General features: G+C 47.7%; 1 protein-coding gene across 1 annotated transcript in view; it reads left to right on the top strand.

The window, feature by feature from the left end:
- rabep2 (rabaptin, RAB GTPase binding effector protein 2) overlaps positions 1 to 23,554 on the top strand; it is a 37,657-nt gene that overhangs the window by 8,034 nt on the left and 6,069 nt on the right. Inside the window, 5 exon segments of the mRNA XM_084326755.1 lie at positions 888 to 983; positions 1,098 to 1,196; positions 15,266 to 15,370; positions 18,240 to 18,318; positions 22,240 to 22,251. Of these exon segments, the coding sequence (XP_084182881.1) occupies positions 888 to 983; positions 1,098 to 1,196; positions 15,266 to 15,370; positions 18,240 to 18,318; positions 22,240 to 22,251 (391 nt within the window).

Raw genomic sequence — 23,554 nt, 5'->3', positions numbered from 1 at the left:
TGGCTAAAGTTGGGGCTATTCATATAATCCAGCAATAATGGCTGCAGACCTGCAAGCAAAGTACAGCAAGGAGTATTCCAAGTTAAATCACAATGTCACCAGTAACGTTACAGTCTTCTATGGTCTTCCCATATACCGGTAGCTCATGCTAGCTAACGGTAACGTCGTCATTGCACAATTGCACGTCGCGTACACAATTAATGACATGTTGCGGACAGCCATATCGGCGACAATGTTTAGCTTTTAGTGCCAAATGATAAGAGTCTGAGGCGGAGTCTCAAAAGAGAATGTTGAATATTTATTGTGCAAAAATCAAAACAGATCCGACTGCTACTGAACGGAGCCTTGTAGACAGACTGAGTAGGGTATATCTGCAGAGCCAGTGGGTAGCGAGTGCAGCAACGTATAATGTCCGTGTGGATCATTGGAGTAGGGTATATCTGCAGTGCTGAAGCCCCATACTCATTGATTAATGATACTAATACAAATCTATACAATCACCTGTTGTTGAATAAATACCATTACTTTCTAGTTATGACTAAAAAAACAGTATATATAAAACAGTATTTGTTAAAAAAAAAAAAAAAAATTATATTTATAAAAAATTTATATAATATCGTTTTTTTTTTTTTGTATGTATGCACTGGTATCGGATAAGTATCGGTATCGGCCGATACCCAAAGCTTAGGTATCGGAATCGGATCGGAAAGGAAAAAATGGTATCGGAACATCTCTACTTAGAAGTATATGCGGTACCGAACCAAACAAATTTGCCAGATCTAAAAAATACCATGTGTAAATCTTTCTCTATATTGGCTCATTGAATCTGGTGCCATATCATACTTGTGTGTTATATGTCATGGTATAATATGTGGTGTTCTATGCAGGTGTCAGAGTTACAGATGGAGGTGAGTCGGCTACAAGCTGAGAGGCTGGACCTGGAGAACGAGCTGGAAACACAGACCAACCACACACACAAACAGGTCAGTGCAGCTGCTGGACGCCTCTGGGCCCTATAGATTGCATGGTACACACATTTAGAGTGATGGTAATAAAATAGAGTTGTGTGTCTGTGTGTCTGACTCTGTTCTTTTCAGGTATCATTGCTCCAGTCTCAGCTCCTGACCTCAGAGGCCCTCCTCCAGGAATTGCAAAAATATTTTAGCCAATCACAGAACACCATCCAGAGCCGGTTGGTGAGTGACACACTGTTGATCCAATCTTTCTTTAATCATTTCCTGCAAAGGGTTTGCAACCAAGTATTAAAAGGGTTACTTTACTTTACTTGTGGTCCCTTTTAAAAAGGGGGGTGCACATGTAGAAACTGTTCCTATACTGTTAACCTGAATTGGATATAAATACCCTTTATTAACAGTTTGAGTGCCAGCCATTAACATTGGAAACATGGTTAAATGCCACCACCCACTTCAATGATAGCGTTGTGAACGCATAATCTCTGTCTTACATTATGGCTATGTGTCTAATCTGCCTGTCGTTTATCAATGACTTGTTTGCAGTCAACATTGTCGAAACGGATTGTTTTTTAATCTGTTCATTTCCATTTTATAGCATTTTGAAAAGCCCTCGTTTTCAAGGAAAATATATAGATTCCGTGATAAACGGCATTTACTGGAATATTCTGGAATACACAAACACGTTGTCATTTTTTGGCCTATTTATGAATCGTTTTCATGGATAGTATATGTGTACTTATGCACGCTATAGAAGCGGGCTGAAAAATCGATTCTCTCATTTCCTCATCAGCGATCACCGCGCACACACACACACACGCATAGGGCAAAACAGCTCTGATTATCCTAAGACTGGTAAAATAAATTCCTTACCTGAGATCAGATGTTATCCAAATAGATTATTCCAATTCCTGATTGCCATTCCAAATATCGATCACGCTTATTGATTACAGTGTTGGTACTGTAAATACATAACCCACGCTGTTCTGATGGCCGACGATCACTTGGTCTCTTCAGTTGCCTTGACGGAAAAGTAAAATGAGCAAACTGACCACTCCCCCTGCATCAGTGTAAAGTAATGGGGTGCAGTTACACAGGGAGAGACAATAGGGGGCGGTATCTTCCCAATTGAGCTCAGAGAGACTCTGCAGCACTAACCCGAGGCTCGATTGATGAAATATGAATTCAAATCGCCAATAAAAAAAAAAAGACAAACAAAAACGCTATATAGCGTCGGGGGCACTCAAAGGTCGGCATGAACTAACGACAAAAAGCGTCCGTGGCACTCAATGTGTTAAAGCTGAAAATCTGCCCTTAAATCACATTGAAATATTTATGGACCTTACTGTAGTTTCTAGTGAATAGATTCTAGTAATTAAATAGTTTCTAGTTAGTAAATAGTTTTTAGTATGTAAAGAGCCAAATAATAGTTGTGATAGTAAAGTTGTGATACTAAACAATATGTTGCATAATTCAGGTGGCAATGAATTGTAAAACCTTTAGTGTTTTGTGTGTGTGTGTGTGTGTGTGTGTGTGTGTGTGTGTGTGTGTGTGTGTGTGTGTGTGTGTGTGTGTGTGTGTGTGTGTGTGTGTGTGTGTGTGTGTGTGTGTGTGTGTGTGTGTGTGTGTGTGTGTGTGTGTGTGTGTGTGTGTGTGTGTGTGTGTGTGTGTGTGTGTGTGTGTGGAAAAGACTGTACACGAACACAGTTTCAATGTCGGAACAACCTCCTTTACTTCAGTCTCCTGTCACAGATCACCCACTTTGTATCAGCACTCGCTCTGCCCGTAACGTCAATAGCATCCCATAATAGTCATCCCATAATAGTCACACTCTTAACACTTTGGATGCCACGCGCCGAGATATCTCGGGTTTACGCCCCGACCGTTGAATGCCCATCACGAGATTTCTGTTTTTTTTTTTTTTTTTTTTTTTTTTTATTAGCGATCTGAAATCATATTGCATCAAGCAAGCCTACCGTTGGAGATCCAGGCACCGCCGGCGCTCAGATGTGGAAAAAAGCGCCCCCTATCGTCTCCCAGATGGTAAATCACCCTTTTGGAGTGGACTCAATGAAAGTGAATGGGAGAACGGACTTCTCACTGATGTAGCCGGGGTCTACCAGAGTTCATTCTGGAGCCTTGGTGCCACGGCGAATATGTGTTATACTGTACACACGATGGATCAATACAATTGTCGATTTTTTCGAATGGTGATCAGGAATTGGAATATACCATTTGGATACCATCTGATGTCAGGTAAGGAATCTATGTTATCAGTCTTATGATAATCAGACTCGTTTTCACGGAGATATAAGCATTTCCACTATATGTGATATTGCTGTTTCACTGTAAAAGCCATCAGGAAATAAGAGCAGCGATTATCAGCGCGTGGCACGAGCGTGCGTGCGCACACATATACTATCGCTCATCTAGCATTTATTTGAAAACGATTCATAAATAGGCCAACAACAACAAATGACAACGTTCTGGAATATTCCAGTAAAAGACGATTATCATCATAGGGTTGTTTTTTCCGAGAAAACGAGTGATTTTCAAAATGCTATCAAACGGAAATGAAGCGATAAAAAAACAATCTGCCTTGACAATGTTGACTGGAAAATTAGTATTTGATAAGCAACGGGCAGATTAGACACATAGCCATAATTTAAAACATAGATTAGGTGATATTAAGTTAACATTGGAGTGGGTTTGGGCATCAAGGGGGTAAAAAGGAAAACATGGCGTGGCATCCAAAGTGTTAAAGGCGCCATACCCACTATCGCAACATACAGCAAACCCTGTGTAACCAGAACATAACACCCCCCCCCCTCAAAATGAACCAACAGCATACCCCCCCCCCCCCCCAAACATTTCTTAAGACAATCAAAATGGCAAAACATCCTTATAATAATAATAATGGCTTGGATTTACATAGCGCTCTTCATGACACCCAGAGCGCTTCACAGAGTCCATTATTCGTTCATACACAGTCATACCGGTGGTGGTAAGCTACAATTGCAGCCAGAGCTGCCCTGAGGCAGACTCACGGAAGCGTGGCGAATAATCATCGCCTACGGCCTGAGAGAAAATGGTGGTTTTTTCAATGTATATTTGGTTTATAAACTGCTTTAAGAGGGTAATATCATTATCATCATGGGATGATATTGACGGTGGAGAAGAAGCGGTGTCACAGCACACTGCCAGCGAGGGGGTTTGTTTTTAATTCCTCTGAGACATAACACTGATAGCGAGTGTCTCCCAGAGCGAGGGAGAGCGGTTTATTTTAATGCAACAGTGAATGAAACGTTTAATGGTGTGAAAGGTTATTAACGCAGTTGTCATGACAACGCGGCACATGACAACCAGAAAGGGGTGGGCTATCGTTGCTACGGCGAGGATCTATAAGTCGAACGGTGTTTCCGGGTGTAAGGCAGACTAAAATCTGACTGAGACTAAGAGGGAAGGAACCAGGAGAGACTCTCTCTCCTCCACCACGGAGGGGGGGGGGAGGGAGAATGCCACATCATCATTAGCTTCGGCTACCACGAGGATGGTCTTGGCTAACGAACAGGCCTGACCACTGTTGGACTGAGAGACAGAGGGACAATAGACTGGACTGAAAGATCATTAGATAGACTGAACACACCGAAAGGTCATTAGAATAGACTCTTCAAGGACAATACAATCTGTCGACATCTGAGCTGAGGTTTCTGTTTAGAGAAATAAAACCACGCTTTTCCTTGTAAGGTATTTCACGTTGTCGAAGTGTCGAATTCTTACGGAGGTGGAGAATTATTATGGTTTGCGGATTGTACTAACGGGCTGAGATAAGGATCTTATCAACCAGTATCTGAGACGTCAGGACCATTAAAATGACACAACGCAGAGGAATTGGATGGAGGGCCAAACAGACGAAGACGTGATACTGGCCAGTTTGATCAGGATCTAACAGGCCCCTCCGACCACCACCAACATTCATTCACATGCATACACATTCATACGAGGCAATGTGGGTTAAGTGTCTTGCCCAAGGATGAACAGTAGATAATAGGAATCCAAGAGTCTGTGAGGGAAACTAAACTATGCATGGTAGCTCATGACATAGTCCTGCAAGGTAACAGGCCGAGCCCTGGCCCGCACCGGTCTTGGGTCCGGCACCACAGCCTCCTGGCGTGGCGCTGCAGGAAGTCAGACAGGGGTGGGGCGGGGGGTGGGCCAGGATCAGTGGCCATGTGGTATGGGAATGGTGACGGGGCTTGTGCCATGGCCGTGTGGTCAGAGAAGGGTGCTGGGACTTTCCTCAGCCTACTAGCATGCCACCGCGATCCGCCATCGAGCAGGAACGTGGCGGGCCGAGGAGGTGCCTGAGGGCCGAGGAGGTGCCTGAGGGCCGAGGAGGTGAGGAGGTGCCTGAGGGCCGAGGAGGTGAGGAGGTGCCTGAGGGCCGAGGAGGTGGAGGTGCCTGAGGGCCGAGGAGGTGCCTGAGGGCCGAGGAGGTGCCTGAGGGCCGAGGAGGTGCCTGAGGGCCGAGGAGGTGCCTGAGGGCCGAGGAGGTGCCTGAGGGCCGAGGAGGTGCCTGAGGGCCGAGGAGGTGCCTGAGGGCCGAGGAGGTGCCTGAGGGCCGAGGAGGTGCCTGAGGGCTGGCACCAGAACCAGGCCAACTTGTCTCGTCTGTGTGGCCGTCGAGCCCTGACCCAGAGGGAGACCTGAAGAGACGGTGGCCTCGCCCCCCTGCGCCTCTTGTCAACCTTCTCTTCGTCTCCCTCGCTGCCGTGCGGCAACAGTCTCTCGGCTTTGGGTCGGGCAGGGTCTGGGGACTCCTCCATTTGGTGCTCGGAGCTTGTGCAATGGCAGTTCCACTTCTCGGCCATTGGAGCATCAGAAACGCCGGAGACGCTCCAGTGGTGGAGTGTTGGCTCGCTCTGAACGCACAGCCTTGGGCCAGGTGTGCACGGGTTCCAGTTCTTTAGTGTTGCGTTGAAACGCTCGACTCCACCGCTGGCCTGTGGGTTGTAGAAAGCGGTTTGGATGTGTTTGACACCCCCCTGCTGGCAAGAAAGTCACGTGGACGTCATCTGAGGGCCGTTGTCTGTCGTTATGGTCCGAGGCACCCCCCCCCCCCCCCCCCCCCCAGCGTGCAAAGAGGCCATCCAGTACACGGATCATGACGTGCGATGTCACTGTCCCCACAGGCAGCACCACCTCCGGAGATCATACACGACCACCAGGGAGCGCTGGTGGTGGGGAACACCGCGGCTGTTGTGAAGGATCAGATTAGAAATATGTATATTTATTTATATATATATATTTAATTGTATTTGTATATCGTTTGATATCCCCTGTATATTCCTTGTACAATATGCATTGAATATCCCCGTTTCTACTAAACAGCCCATAATAGTTTCATTCTACCATTGGACGAGAACCTGGCGCCAGGTTGCCATACCCCTAGGTTCAAGTTCAATCGTGCCGCCTAACATGTCGAGGCAACCCCCGGTTCCGCGCAGTAATATGCCGGGCGAAATACGTGTGGTACTATTTGTTCATAGCGCATATATATATGACGCTCGTAAAGTAGAACTTTCTTTTAGTCCAGTTCTTTACCCTCCAACAGAGTGACAGACGCAAAAGCCTCCCCACGAAGCACGTGCGGTGTAGTAAGGCCTACTTGGCCTCAGAATAGGCATTGAGATATCGTGTGGATTAATAGTTGAATGGTCATAGTTTGGCACCATACCGTCGAGTTGGACGTATTCTATTAAGCTAATAATAGTCTATTTATGTATGGTGCATCGTTCGGTTCGAGTTCTACAGTTATCAGTACCCCCATCGTTCCTGACGTTATCTGGACGCTTATCCAGGCTGGTCAGACCCCTAGTGGTGATTGCATCCGAGGAGCTCCGGGTCAAGAGCGACTGGACCTGTATATTGGATTACTCTACCCGACGACGGCGAGCCTTCCACGGCTCTTGGATTATGCTTTATGTGCTTTGATTATTCCATGGATAAAGGCCAACACTGTCGAGTGTTGGAATTACCCCCCGGAGAGGACTACAGGTGAGGCGGCGCTCTACACGTGAGGTCGCACCACGTCTCTCCGTTGTGGACCGGCAGATACCGTTCCACAGAGGGTCCAGCTGTGTTCGTCTACGGCCCGAGGTTCTGTGGGCACTGGGTCTAAGACTTTGGATTCTCCCAAGACACCGTCGGCCAGATGGGATACCGCCAGCGACTTCTCTAACCCCCCCCTCCTACTGTCTTACAACCAGCGGGACCCCCCCCCCCCTTAGTGTATCCAGCTATAATTATTTAAGTACTATCGCTATTGTTTCCTAAATATTCCAGGTTGTATACTTACTCCCTGCGCAACCAGAGATTGGACATTCAATGTTGATTTACCTACGAATACTCATTTGCCATAAAAGTGCATACTTAACATTTCAAATCATAAATGTAATTAAGTGAATGTTGTATACACCCTTTGCTGTATTAAATATTCGATTTGGTCCATTTGTGTTGGTTCGTTTCATCAGGTGGGAAAGTGTTCATCATACTTATATCTTGTACTGGGTGGCCAGAAGTTAAAGTACATGAGGTAGTGGTATTAAATATCATATTTAACAATACAGTCAGGGAATTGTACCCCTCAGCTACAATTGGTCCTTCGAGCCGGAGGGTAACTAGTGTAATATTAATATAGTGTTATTAATATCGAAATGGCCTATGATGAACACTCCACGAAACGATCCTCCTAACCTAGAACGCCCGCGGCGCAGACGACAGACACCTCAGTACTTTGAGGCTTACACTGTCAGTCAACTACCTAGCCTTCGACAAACGGTAAACGTGGTAAAAGTAGAAAGTAAAATTATGTCTGACCTTAACGACCAGGTTTCCCCGACCACAGAGGCCCTAGTAGGTCCTAATGTAACTGACCAAGCCCACGGTGGAGACCAGGAGGGAATTGACATGCCTTTACCCCCCGCCACTACTAAAGAAGTAGTCCCCGACAAGCCCCGGGAGGAAGACAACCCTACAGAGAGAGAACTCTGCACGGAAGAAGAAGAGGAGAGCGCCGAGGAACTAGAGCTCCAGGACTCCCCAACGAGTACCCCCAGGAGCGGTTCACGCAGGAGCGGCTCACCTCCACTACCGCCTTCCCCCAGCGAAGCGGAGAGGATACTACAACAGGCGTTCCTCGTCAGCCTGACAGCCTCTACCGAACGCGATCGGCTCCAAGCACAGACGCTTAGCGAGCGCGAACGTCTCCAAGCCCAGGCGACCAGCGAGCGCGAACACCTCCAAGCACAGCAACGGAGCGAAGAACAGCGCACAAGTCTGGAGATGAGACGCTTCCAGATGGAAGAGAATATGGCAAGAGACCGCGCCGACGCCCAGCGCACCGCTGCCGTTGCCCAAAGAGACGCAGAGCGCGACAGACTACAAGCGCAACTGATAGAGCAGCTGATCAAAAGGACAACTCCCTCTCCCTCCGCCAGGGGCTCAAGGAACTCGTCGAGACAGCAGTCAAGAGCAGCGTCACCGCAACGAGCAAGCGACCCTGAACTTGACCAACAGACCGAGTCTAGACCCCCCGCAGACCCCCTTCCCATACCGGTCCAAGCGAGACCCAGCTACAAGGAAGGAGCGGCCTACACTGCGGAGAAGCTAAATAAACGATTACAAGATCTGGAAGATTTGATAGAAGAAGAAGAGGGAGAAGAGGAGAACCAAGCCCGACGACAGCACAGTACTCCACCGGACCAGGAGGTCCCATACAGTCCAGGCTATACCCCCGCGGCGCTGCGCTACAGACCCCCGACTCTATTTACGGGTGAGCACGACGCACGACCAGCCCCGAGGAACAGTACCTGGACCAGCGGGCCATGGTACCCTGCCAGTACCGGCCCACAGCGAGGCGCAAGAGGGGACTCGCCCAGGAGGTCTCTCCCCCAACGCTCGCCGATGTATTCGCCATCCACGGCGTCATACAACGCCACGCCATCAATCCCAGACTTTGTCTATGAGAGTCGAGCACAGTACACGGAGCTCCGGATGTGCTTAGAGACAATGCTGGTGGATGTCATTGATGAACGCCACAAGTATGCAATATTATTGAAGCACCTGAAAGTACCGCGAGCACACAATATAGCGCTAGCCTATGCTACCTCCTCGACCCCATACACAGCGGCCCTTGCAGCGCTGGATCAAAGATATGGACGTATATGGGATTACGTAATCCAGGAGATAAGGCATATTGACCGCCTACCCCCAGCCACAGACAATCGCTCACTAGATGACCTGTCAATCAAAGTGCAGTCCCTGGTGGGGATGCTGGGAGCTCAACGGGAGAAGGGCAGGCATGAGCTGTACGCCAACTCTAACGTTGAGAGGATTTTGGAGAAGCTGCCACCCGCAAGACAGGAGCGCTTTCGGCGGCAGAGGGACTACCGAGATCCCGACGGCCCCGAGCCATCCCTCCTTGATCTGGCCGACTTCCTGGCGAGAGAGGTCAGCAGCTTACGACTGGACACCTTCGGGCGGAGCACGCCAAGCTCCAGAGAGGGACCCAGGAGAATAAATGATGGAAGAAGATCGGTGACTGTCATGCACCAATCAGAGTCAGTACCGAGCAGTAAGAGTCACAGCACCCCCTCGAGGAAGGAGAAGTGGAAGATAGCGTGTCCCTACTGTGAGAAAGAACACTGGCTGTCACAATGTGACACATTCACAAAGATGAATGCAGAAGAAGTGAGCCAATGGATAAAGTCCAACCGGCGCTGTTATCGATGTGCGCGGCCCCACATGGCAGCCGAATGCCGCCTAAAGAAAAGGTGCAGCCGGTGCGATGGAGCCCATCTAGATATACTACACGATAGTAACGGAAGGCGGCCTACACCTGCACCACGGAGCGGCACCAAGGCAAGTGTCATGTACATTGACCCCGCCAGCAGCAACGGAGCTCAAGTGCTCTTAAAGGTAGTCCGTGTGACATTGAGCTACCAGGATAAAGTCATGGACACTTACGCCGTCCTTGATGACGGGTCAGAGAAGACCCTTCTGCTCGCCTCCGCTGCCACTCAACTGGGACTGCGGGGGAGCAAGAACGAAATGACGATTCGGACAATAAGAAGAGATTTAAAGACGATAAAGGGCGAGAATGTCTCCTTCACTATCGCAGCCAACGGGCAGCCAGAGCGACGGTACAAGATCACAAATGCTTTCACCAGCCAAGAAATAGGACTCTCGCAGTACACCTACCCTGTCACCAAGTTGATGGATAAATATGTGCACCTGCGCCAATTACCTATCCCGCTCATAAACGGCGCTACCCCGACCCTGCTGATAGGCTCCGACCATGCAGAACTCATAGTCCCGATTGACCGGGTCCATACCGGTCCCCGAGGCTGTCCTGCAGCCGTCGAGACCCGCCTAGGATGGACATTGCAAGGCCCCCTCGCTAAATCTCTCAACCGAACCGCAGCCACCAGCTGCCTCCACTCCAGAGTGGAAGAAGGAGACACCACACTCCTGCAGCATGCCGAGAAGAAAATAGACTGGCGACGCCGTACGCTGCTCCGCGCCTCCCTGATCAAAGACGGCTTTGATCTCCGGCAGCAGGCCAGCAGCGACCCCCCAGTATTATTTGCACTACAGAAACACGTCACAGAGGACCCAGCAGCAGATGAAGAGGTCCAACACAGTGTGAAGAACAGTTTCTACGTAGACAACTGTCTACAAAGCGTCTCGACTCAAGAAGAAGCCGAGGCTCTCCTAATCAAGTTACGCGCCTCCCTAATCAAAGGAGGCTTTGATCTCAGGCAGTGGGCCAGCAGTGACCCGCACGTATTGCGCAGCCTCTCCTCCGCAGACAAGGCTGCCAGCAGCGAGACCTGGATGGCGACAATCCCAGGAGAAGCCCAAGAAATGACACTAGGATTAGTCTGGCGCTTCAAAAAAGACTCGCTCCACTATAGACACAAACCCTTGGCTCCAGAGCAAGGAAGGTCGGCGGCGATACCGACCACCAGACGGAGTGTGTACAGAACACTCGCCAGACAATATGACCCGCTGGGATGTATTCTACCTTACACCACCAGGGCAAAGATGATTGTACGAGCACTATGGGACAAGGACCAGGGCTGGGACGACCCAATACCCGCACACCTTGCCTCAACATGGAGAGAGTGGGAGACGGAACTCCGCTCACTCCCAGGTGTCAACATACGCCGCAGCTACTTCCCATCCACAGTGAGGCCAGAGACATGCGAGATTGAGCTACACGTCTTCAGCGATGCCTCCGAAGTAGCCTACGGATCGGTTGCTTATTTGCGTGCCCAAGAGATGGGAGGAGAGATACACACTGCTTTCATACTGGCCCGCTCAAGGATAGCCCCACGTAAGCAACAATCTATCCCACGTCTAGAGCTCTGCGCAGCCCTCGCAGGAGCGCATCTAGCCACGTTAATCCAACGTGAACTCACCATTCCGGTGCATAGAACAATCTTGTGGTCAGATTCCACGACAGTACTCACATGGATTAAGTCTGATTCATGCAGATACAAAGTCTTCGTGGGAGTCAGAGCCACCGAGATTCAGGAACTAACAGAAGAAGCAAGCTGGAGATATGTGGATACCAAACACAACCCAGCTGACGTCATCACCCGGGGAATGTCCCTGGATGACCTAACCCGTCACAACATCTACAGTGACGGACCAGCATTCCTCCAGCTCCCGGAAGGAGATTGGCCTACGCCCACCCCGAGGGAAGCAAGCAGAGAGGAGGCTGAGAACAAGAAGCCTATGTTCTGTGGACTGAGCACTGTCGCCTCCACAGACCCGAACATAGATGACTGCATTACCCTAGAGAGTGCGCAACAAAGGACATTCCTGCGGCACCACCCAGAGATTCAGTCCACCACTGACATGTCAGCAGCCGACTACGAAGAAGCAGAACTTCTTCTACTACAACGAGCCCAGAGAGACTCGTTCCCCGATGAGCTAGACTGTCTACAGGGAGGAAACCCCGTCCCATCAGACAGCAGACTGATTCACCTGGCACCAGAGAGTGACGCACATAATCTCATCAGAGTGGGTGGTCGCCTGCGGAGAGCCCCCGATCTACCAGATGACATTAAGCACCCGATCGTCTTGAACAGCCGACACAAGGTCACAGAGCTGATCATAAAGAAATACGACGAGGATGTGCACCACGCCGGAGCAGAGAGAGTCTTCGCGGAGATCAGACGTCGTTATTGGATATTACAAGGGAGAGAAGCAGTACGACGCTTCCAGCGAACCTGTCTAGACTGCCGTAAGTGGCGCACGCAGCCCAGCATACCACGGATGGCTGACCTACCCCCCTGTCGCCTCCGAATCGGCGACAAGCCATTCCACTCCACAGGCATGGACTGTTTTGGCCCGTTGTATATAAAAAGAGGAAGAGGCACCGAGAAGCGGTGGGGTATTGTATTCAAATGCATGACCACCAGAGCGATACATATCGAGCTCCTTCCGACCATGAGCACAGACTCATTCCTTATGGCCTTCCGGAGATTCATATCACGGAAAGGACAACCGTCTACATTGTTGTCTGATCACGGGACCAACTTCAAAGGCGGAGAAAGAGAGCTGAGAGAGAGCTTCCAAGCTATGGGCCCAGAACTTAAGACCCACCTCGCTCCAGCCCAGATTGACTTCCAGTTTAATCCCCCGAACGCACCCCACTTCGGTGGAACCTGGGAACGAGAAGTACGTTCTATAAAGACAGCCCTGTATGCTGTACTCGGAGCCCAGACTGTGGCAGAGGAAGTCCTAATGACAGTCCTCACGGAGATCGAGGGAGTATTGAACTCCAAGCCCCTCGGTTACGTCTCCAGTGATGTAGCAGATGTCGACCCAGTCACCCCCAACACACTCCTAATGGGGCGGCTGGACCCCGCGCTACCCCAGACAATGTACAGGCCCGAAGAAGCGAACGGCCGAAGAATGTGGAGGTACAGCCAAGTACTAGCTGACAAGTTTTGGAGCAGCTTCCTACTCCACTACCTACCGTCTCTACAGACCCGCCAGAAATGGGTGAAAGAGAGAGACAATTTGACAGAAGGAACAGTCGTCATGATAGTTGACCAGTCACTCCCCAGAGCTATGTGGCCGGCTGGCCGCGTAAGCAAAGTGATCACCGGTGCCGATGGCAAGGTCCGAGCAGCTGAAGTACTCGTCCAAGGGCGCACCTACACACGGCCCGTGGCGAGGCTCATAGAACTGCCCCGACTCCCAGATACTATCGATGATGACCATGACCCTATGACTTTGTGAGTTGACTGACCTTACAGCGGACCTTGAGTGGAAGACAGTGCGGTTAATCTGTCTCTGCTTAGCTAATTAGGTGGGACTAATTAGGGGGCGGCTGTTGTGAAGGATCAGATTAAACCGAATATGTATATTTATTTATATATATATATTTAATTGTATTTGTATATCGTTTGATATCCCCTGTATATTCCTTGTACAATATGCATTGAATATCCCCGTTTCTACTAAACAGCCCATAATAGTTTCATTCTACCATTGGACGAGAACCTGGCGCCAGGTTGCCATACCCCTAGGTTCAAGTTCAATCGTGCCGCTTAACATGTCGAGGCAACCCCCGGTTCCGCGCAGTAATATGCCGGGCGAAATACGTGTGGTACTATTTGTTCATAGCGCATATATATATGACGCTCGTAAAGTAGAACTTTCTTTTAGTCCAGTTCTTTACCCTCCAACAGAGTGACAGACGCAAAAGCCTCCCCACGAAGCACGTGCGGTGTAGTAGGGCCTACTTGGCCCAGAATAGGCATTGAGATATCGTGTAGATTAATAGTTGAATGGTCATAGTTTGGCACCATACCGTCGAGTTGGACGTATTCTATTAAGCTAATAATAGTCTATTTATGTATGGTGCATCGTTCGGTTCGAGTTCTACAGTTATCAGTACCCCCATCGTTCCTGACGTTATCTGGACGCTTATCCAGGCTGGTCAGACCCCTAGTGGTGATTGCATCCGAGGAGCTCCGGGTCAAGAGCGACTGGACCTGTATATTGGATTACTCTACCCGACGACGGCGAGCCTTCCACGGCTCTTGGATTATGCTTTATGTGCTTTGATTATTCCATGGATAAAGGCCAACACTGTCGAGTGTTGGAATTACCCCCCGGAGAGGACTACAGGTGAGGCGGCGCTCTACACGTGAGGTCGCACCACGTCTCTCCGTTGTGGACCGGCAGATACCGTTCCACAGAGGGTCCAGCTGTGTTCGTCTACGGCCCGAGGTTCTGTGGGCACTGGGTCTAAGACTTTGGATTCTCCCAAGACACCGTCGGCCAGATGGGATACCGCCAGCGACTTCTCTAACCCCCCCCTCCTACTGTCTTACAACCAGCGGGACCCCCCCCCCCCTTAGTGTATCCAGCTATAATTATTTAAGTACTATCGCTATTGTTTCCTAAATATTCCAGGTTGTATACTTACTCCCTGCGCAACCAGAGATTGGACATTCAATGTTGATTTACCTACGAATACTCATTTGCCATAAAAGTGCATACTTAACATTTCAAATCATAAATGTAATTAAGTGAATGTTGTATACACCCTTTGCTGTATTAAATATTCGATTTGGTCCATTTGTGTTGGTTCGTTTCATCAGGTGGGAAAGTGTTCATCATACTTATATCTTGTACTGGGTGGCCAGAAGTTAAAGTACATGAGGTAGTGGTATTAAATATCATATCTAACAATACAGTCAGGGAATTGTACCCCTCAGCTACAGCGGCCATGGATTTAAATCCAGCCATCCTCGTCGCCAAATGTTGTGTGTGGAAAAGACTGTAAATGCACACAAGTTTCAATGTCGGAACAACGTCTTTACTTCAGTCTCCTGTCACAGATCACCCACTTTGTATCAAGTGCATGCGCTGCCCGTAACGTCAACAGCATCCCATAATAGTCACACTCTTAAAGGCACCATACCCACACTCTTAAAGGCATCATACCCACTATCACAACATACAGATAACCAGAACATAACAATTTCATATTAATTTACCAAAGTGGAGATTATCTTTTTTCACATTAGGTTCATTAGGACTCAAAGCTATGTCCAATCAGTTGGTTACAATGTGAAATAAATACAAAAAAAAAACTGCAATAAATGTAACAATTTCACTATTGTTTCGGAGCATTTCAAACAAACTCAGCTGTGCCCTTAGTCAATGGAGGGTCCTGATGTGTAGTGTGTGTCTCGTTTGTCCAGGCAGAGCTGTCCCAGTCTCAGAAGAAGGTGTGCAGTGAGCTGTCCCGACTGAAAGGAGAGGATGCTGAGGATGACGGACCGGCGGACACCAATGCTACCCTGCAGGTACTGTAGGTCTCCTACTTAGACCGCATGCAGCTAGCTAGCAGCTACTACTTAGACCGCATGCAGCTAGTTAGCAGCTACTACTTAGACCGCATGCAGCTAGTTAGCAGCTACTTAGACCGCATGCAGCTAGTTAGCAGCTACTTAGACCACATGCAGCTAGTTAGCAGCTACTTAGACCGCATGCAGCTAGTTAGCAGCTACTTAGACCGCATGCAGCTAGTTAGCAGCTACTTAGACCGCATGCAGCTAGTTAGCTACTACTTAGACCGCATGCAGCTAGTTAGCAGCTACTTAGACCACATGCAGCTAGTTAGCAGCTACTTAGACCGCATGCAGCTAGTTAGCAGCTACTTAGACCGCATGCAGCTAGTTAGCAGCTACTTAGACCGCATGCAGCTAGTTAGCAGCTACTTAGACCACATGCAGCTAGTTAGCAGCTACTTAGACCACATGCAGCTAGTTAGCAGCTACTTAGACCACATGCAGCTAGTTAGCAGCTACTTAGACCACATGCAGCTAGTTAGCAGCTACTTAGACCGCATGCAGCTAGTTAGCAGCTACTTAGACCGCATGCAGCTAGTTAGCAGCTACTTAGACCGCATGCAGCTAGTTAGCAGCTACTTAGACCGCATGCAGCTAGTTAGCAGCTACTTAGACCGCATGCAGCTAGTTAGCAGCTACTTAGACCGCATGCAGCTGGTTAGCAGCTACTTAGACCACATGCAGCTAGTTAGCAGCTACTTAGACCACATGCAGCTAGTTAGCAGCTACTTAGACCACATGCAGCTGGTTAGCAGCTACTTAGACCGCATGCAGCTAGTTAGCAGCTACTTAGACCGCATGCAGCTAGTTAGCAGCTACTTAGACCACATGAAGCTAGCTAGCAGCTACTTAGACCACATGCAGCTAGCTAGCAGCTACTTAGACCACATGCAGCTAGCTAGCAGCTACTTAGACCACATGCAGCTAGCTAGCAGCTACTTAGACCACATGCAGCTAGCTAGCAGCTACTACTTAGACCGCATGCAGCTAGCTAGCAGCTACTTAGACCACATGCAGCTAGCTAGCAGCTACTTAGACCGCATGCAGCTAGCTAGCAGCTACTACTTAGACCGCATGCAGCTAGCTAGCAGCTACTTAGACCACATGCAGCTAGCTAGCAGCTACTTAGACCGCATGCAGCTAGCTAGCAGCTACTTAGACCGCATGCAGCTAGCTAGCAGCTACTACTTAGACCGCATGCAGCTAGCTAGCAGCTACTTAGACCGCATGCAGCTAGCTAGCAGCTACTTAGACCACATGCAGCTAGCTAGCAGCTACTTAGACCACATGCAGCTAGCTAGCAGCTACTTAGACCGCATGCAGCTAGTTAGCAGCTACTTAGACCGCATGCAGCTAGTTAGCAGCTACTTAGACCGCATGCAGCTAGTTAGCAGCTACTACTTAGACCACATGCAGCTAGTTAGCAGCTACTACTTAGACCGCATGCAGCTAGTTAGCAGCTACTTAGACCACATGCAGCTAGTTAGCAGCTACTTAGACCACATGCAGCTGGTTAGCAGCTACTTAGACCGCATGCAGCTAGTTAGCAGCTACTTAGACCGCATGCAGCTAGTTAGCAGCTACTTAGACCACATGAAGCTAGCTAGCAGCTACTTAGACCACATGCAGCTAGCTAGCAGCTACTTAGACCACATGCAGCTAGCTAGCAGCTACTTAGACCACATGCAGCTAGCTAGCAGCTACTTAGACCACATGCAGCTAGCTAGCAGCTACTACTTAGACCGCATGCAGCTAGCTAGCAGCTACTTAGACCACATGCAGCTAGCTAGCAGCTACTTAGACCGCATGCAGCTAGCTAGCAGCTACTACTTAGACCGCATGCAGCTAGCTAGCAGCTACTTAGACCACATGCAGCTAGCTAGCAGCTACTTAGACCGCATGCAGCTAGCTAGCAGCTACTTAGACCGCATGCAGCTAGCTAGCAGCTACTACTTAGACCGCATGCAGCTAGCTAGCAGCTACTTAGACCGCATGCAGCTAGCTAGCAGCTACTTAGACCACATGCAGCTAGCTAGCAGCTACTTAGACCACATGCAGCTAGCTAGCAGCTACTTAGACCGCATGCAGCTAGTTAGCAGCTACTTAGACCGCATGCAGCTAGTTAGCAGCTACTTAGACCGCATGCAGCTAGTTAGCAGCTACTACTTAGACCACATGCAGCTAGTTAGCAGCTACTACTTAGACCGCATGCAGCTAGTTAGCAGCTACTTAGACCGCATGCAGCTAGTTAGCAGCTACTTAGACCGCATGCAGCTAGATTATCGGTATTGTGTTTCATCATGCATGCAAGAAAGGGTGGGGGGGAGGACGTTTTTCTATGCTTCACACACACACACACACGCTGCGATCGCGGGGAAAGAATTATCGGACCAACGCAAGATTGATAACACATAGTCCTTACCTTGTCTATGATGTACTGCAAAAAGAATAATCCAATTATCTGATCGCCATTCCAAATACTGATCGCGATCGTGAGTCCAACGTTATCCAGCATTCTCGTCATTGGCAATTAATGTGTTAAAGTCGACACAAATTTGTTTTAATATGTCTAGGCCTCTACATTTCTATGTTTCATATGCCATGCAATGTTGCGAGAATGCAATATGTCGTTGCTGCGGAAATACACCTTTTGATTGAGGAAAGAAATACATTTGTTATTGTTTGGTAAATTGGGTATTTAACATTATCAATGATCGAATAAGGAACGTGCTTACAATTTGCAACCCTACTTGCTACTGTAATATCATCCCTGCTTAATATACCAAGTAATATTCTAAATGTACTCCTGGGCTTTGGTCTGCAGGGGGCGCACTGCGAGGAGCGCCTTCGTATCGAGATCGTAAACCTGAAGGAGCAGCTGGATGCGCATACAGAGGAGAGCGGTTTGTCCACTTTCACTTTCTCTCAGACTACACTCCTGCATCACAATCACTTTGTATCGTTTTATCCACAAAGAAATGTGCAAACCTGTTGTTCAAGGGAGAAAAGTCACAGTGGGCAATCAAGAAAATTCAGTTGATCTGACACTAACAGATAGTAGTGTCTGTATTCAGTCTAGAAACACGGGTTCAGTTGATGTGACACTAACAGATAGTAGTGTCTGTATTCAGTCTAGAAACACGGGTTCAGTTGATCTGACACTGACAGATAGTACTGTCTGTATTCAGTCTAGAAACACGGGTTCAGTTGATCTGACACTAACAGATAGTAGTGTCTGTATTCAATCTAGAAACACGGGTTCAGTTGATCTGACACTAACAGATAGTAGTGTCTGTATTCAGTCTAGAAACACGGGTTCAGTTGATCTGACACTAACAGATAGTAGTGTCTGTATTCAGTCTAGAAACACGGGTTCAGTTGATCTGACACTAACAGATAGTAGTGTCTGTATTCAGTCTAGAAACACGGGTTCAGTTGATGTGACACTAACAGATAGTACTGTCTGTATTCAGTCTAGAAACACGGGTTCAGTTGATCTGACACTAACAGATAGTAGTGTCTGTATTCAGTCTAGAAACACGGGTTCAGTTGATCTGACACTAACAGATAGTACTATCTGTATTCAATCTAGAAACACAGGTTCAGTTGATGTGACACTAACAGATAGTAGTGTCTGTATTCAGTCTAGAATCACGGGTTCAGTTGATCTGACACTAACAGATAGTACTGTCTGTATTCAGTCTAGAATCACGGGTTCAGTTGATCTGACACTAACAGATAGTACTGTCTGTATTCAGTCTAGAAACATGGGTTCAGTTGATCTGACACTAACAGATAGTAGTGTCTGTATTCAGTCTAGAAACACGGGTTCAGTTGATCTGACACTAACAGATAGTACTGTCTGTATTCAGTCTAGAAACACAGGTTCAGTTGATCTGACACTAACAGATAGTAGTGTCTGTATTCAGTCTAGAAACACGGGTTCAGTTGATCTGACACTAACAGATAGTAGTGTCTGTATTCAATCTAGAAACACGGGTTCAGTTGATCTGACACTAACAGATAGTACTGTCTGTATTCAGTCTAGAAACACGGGTTCAGTTGATCTGACACTAACAGATAGTAGTGTCTGTATTCAGTCTAGAAACACGGGTTCAGTTGATCTGACACTAACAGATAGTAGTGTCTGTATTCAATCTAGAAACACGGGTTCAGTTGATGTGACACTAACAGATAGTAGTGTCTGTATTCAGTCTAGAAACACGGGTTCAGTTGATCTGACACTAACAGATAGTAGTGTCTGTATTCAGTCTAGAAACACGGGTTCAGTTGATCTGACACTAACTGATAGTAGTGTCTGTATTCAGTCTAGAAACACGGGTTCAGTTGATCTGACACTAACAGATAGTAGTGTCTGTATTCAGTCTAGAAACATGGGTTCAGTTGATCTGACACTAACAGATAGTACTGTCTGTATTCAGTCTAGAAACACGGGTTCAGTTGATCTGACACTAACAGATAGTAGTGTCTGTATTCAGTCTAGAAACACGGGTTCAGTTGATCTGACACTAACAGATAGTAGTGTCTGTATTCAGTCTAGAAACACGGGTTCAGTTGATGTGACACTAACAGATAGTACTGTCTGTATTCAGTCTAGAAACACGGGTTCAGTTGATCTGACACTAACAGATAGTAGTGTCTGTATTCAATCTAGAAACACGGGTTCAGTTGATCTGACACTAACAGATAGTACTGTCTGTATTCAGTCTAGAAACACGGGTTCAGTTGATCTGACACTAACAGATAGTACTGTCTGTATTCAGTCTAGAAACACGGGTTCAGTTGATCTGACACTAACAGATAGTAGTGTCTGTATTCAGTCTAGAAACACGGGTTCAGTTGATCTGACACTAACAGATAGTAGTGTCTGTATTCAGTCTAGAAACACGGGTTCAGTTGATGTGACACTAACAGCACATCAGACCTCTGAGCTCTCAGTGAATGAGGGAGAGGTGGGGGAGAGGTGGTGAAGGTGTTTATATAACCAAAACGTTTTATATATATATATATATATATATATATATATATATATTAGTTCTTCGAAATTCTAATATTGCAAATGTCTAAATATCAAATTCTTATGAACGGTCAAGGGTGCTATATCTTTTTTAATTTTATTATTATTATTATTATTCCAATTTATTGGAATTCTAGTGTTGATACGTGTGTTGCCCATTTTGGGAATGGGTACTGAGTGAATACGTTCAGCCCACCCGTCTGGAAACCCACCTAACGCATCTTCCCCCGTCACTAGCTTACAGCTATTCCTGCTCCACAAAGCATTAATTTCTGCTGGTTTATTGGAAACCTTTTGTCGACGCCTAAACTGACAGTTTCAGACGATGACGTGCTGCTCCACTTTCCACAGCATGTGTTGACTTAGCTCGCCTACTGCTGACTGCACTGTCTGCGTGCGCGTGTGGCCATCACGGCACAAACAGACCAGACGTGCACTCAGGCACTCGCGGGTTCCGTGCGAGAACAGCTTGCGTGGCCGTCCACACCGAGTTCGACTTCAGAGCGGGCGAAAGCGCACGGAGGAAGGCACATTTACATTGGAACAGCTGTAAATGCCTAGTCTATATACGAAGTCAGTCCCCGTTTGAAGATATTTTTTTAAAGATTTCCAGTTCCATTGTTCTATTGTCCATTTTGCATGTCTAACCAGTTATTATATAATTAATTAGAATGTTGGAATTCATTTTAGAATGACTGTACTCCTGAAAAAGTTATATGGTTTATTTGTATTGGGAAAGATACAGACACATTAGCTGGTTGAACAACATCTATATGTGCGGTAATAATGCAGATATTGAGTGTATTTCTGTGAAAATGCGCATGGCGCACGCCTCTGAATCCAACCAAAGCTAAAACGATCGCTCCCACCCCCCCCCGCGAGTCGCGCGCCCGCGTGTGGCCGGTGGGCACAGCTACGTCCATTAACATGGGAGCGAAAGTGAAGCGCTGTTCGCTCGCCCGCCCGCCCGCCTGCCTTCACGCGCGACTGGTGTGTCAGGGCTGTCATCCTTACCTTGGACTGTGGGAGAGACTGTCTCAGGGCGGTAGCTGTCTCAGGACAGTAGAGAGCTGTCTCAGGACAGTAGAGAGACTGTCTCAGGGCGGTAGCTGTCTCAGGACAGTAGAGAGCTGTCTCAGGACAGTAGAGAGACTGTCTCAGGGCGGTAGCTGTCTCAGGACAGTAGAGAGCTGTCTCAGGACAGTAGAGAGCTGTCTCAGGACAGTAGAGAGACTGTCTCAGGGCGGTAGCTGTCTCAGGACAGTAGAGAGCTGTCTCAGGACAGTAGAGAGACTGTTTCAGGGCGGTAGCTGTCTCAGGGCGGTAGCTGTCTCAGGACAGACGGTACCACTGTGTTAAAGACATGGTTCACAATAATGATAATTCACCAACTCATCCACACTGGCATGCATCCGACTCCGGCCAAACTGGTTTATATGATGACTGGTCTCTTTTGTCAGCCATGTAACTAATCTCTGTCTCTGTCTCTCTCTCTCTGTCTCTGTCTATCTCTCTCTCTGTCTCTGTCTCTCTGTCTCTGTCTCTCTCTCTCTGTCTCTGTCTCTGTCTCTCTCTGTCTCGGTCTCTCTCTGTCTCTCTCTGTCTCTGTCTCTATCTCTCTCTCTGTCTCTCTCTCCCCCCTCTCTCTCTGTCTCTCTCTCTGTCTCTGTCTCTGTCTCTCTCTCTGTCTCTGTCTCTCTCTCTGTCTCTGTCTCTATCTCTCTCCTCCCCCTCTCTCTCTCTCTGTCTCTCTCTCCCCTCTCTCTCTGTCTGCCCACATCAACAGAGGTTCTAGAGGGTGAGTGAACAAATCATTGTGTTTATTATTATCACCCAAGCAGAAATTGATGTGTATTGGACCAATTTGGCGAATAATGGGAAGAAATGTGGAAAGTTTGGTGTGTGTAGGTACTAGAGAAATGGAGTTCCAAGACTTTGTGTGATCTATGGACACAATCAGCCAAAATGAAGTCAAATAAACAACTAATTGTGCCACTAGTTTGAAATAAGACGGAAGCAAAATATAAGTTATAACAAAATCTCTTATCGTCGAAAAAAGGCGATTTCGGGGGGTACTGTCTCGCCTTAACACTTTGACTGCTGGAAAACGCTTAAAAGCGTCATTCCCGGCCATGCTCAAGTTGCCGAGGACGCTTTACAGCGTCTTTAATATCAATATTTCAAAAATCTGGGATCGGATTCATATTTCCCCTCCGCTGGCCTGAGATCCACCAGGAGGACCCACTGAGCTCTCTGGCGGTTCAGGAGCGCCATCTGGTGGCCGATCGGCGCAATCGCTTAACAGGAAGTGCCGTAGAGGTTGTGCTGGTCTGCCATATTACTTCCGGGCACTCGCTATAGGTCCCGGGACTCGATCTCGACACACTACATAGCGATCGATTGCCAATAACTCGATAAACAACATGATTTGGACGTATATACCATTATACAAGCTGGAGATGGACCGGGTAAATCGACATCCCATAATGGTAAAATTTCTACTCTACAATGATCGCCCAACGGCGCGCGGAGACTGGGGTGAGTTTTAGCGTGTAAAATTACCGTCTTCGATACTAACTGCTATTATCAACATTTGACTTACATTAGATGATTGGTATAACGCTGCCCACGGAATTATAAACGCCCCCTAGCCCATCCGGTCAACATCAGATGACGTGTAGTAACTTCTAGAAGTACGTCTAGTTGGAATTTTTTATATCGCGCTGATTGCCATAAAACTGTATTTCATCATCAATATAATGCATTTGGGGCTATAGATCACGTTCTGGAGAAAGCTGCAGAAAGAGATGAAAACATACTTATACATTAGACCATACTTTACTATGAATATGTGAATGAAAAAGTTTAACGTTGCTACACAATGAACAATACATATAGGACTTTGAATGGGCCCTAATAATGGCAATGTAGCAATAGAATTTAAAAAGTTATAGCCCTGCAAAGAAGGGGACTTTCTCTATAGACAAATAGAGCCGGCAACCTACGGTTGATAATGAATTTAACCCATGGCACCCAAAGTGTTAATGAAATAATTGGCGGTTGAATGGATAAGAAGTGGGATGCTGACGCTGCGTGCCGCG

The sequence above is a fragment of the Notolepis coatsorum genome (genome assembly GCF_963971535.1).
Source record: "Notolepis coatsorum genome assembly, chromosome: 12".
Lineage (NCBI taxonomy): Eukaryota > Metazoa > Chordata > Actinopteri > Aulopiformes > Paralepididae > Notolepis > Notolepis coatsorum.
This window is presented reverse-complemented; position numbering and strand designations above follow the sequence as displayed.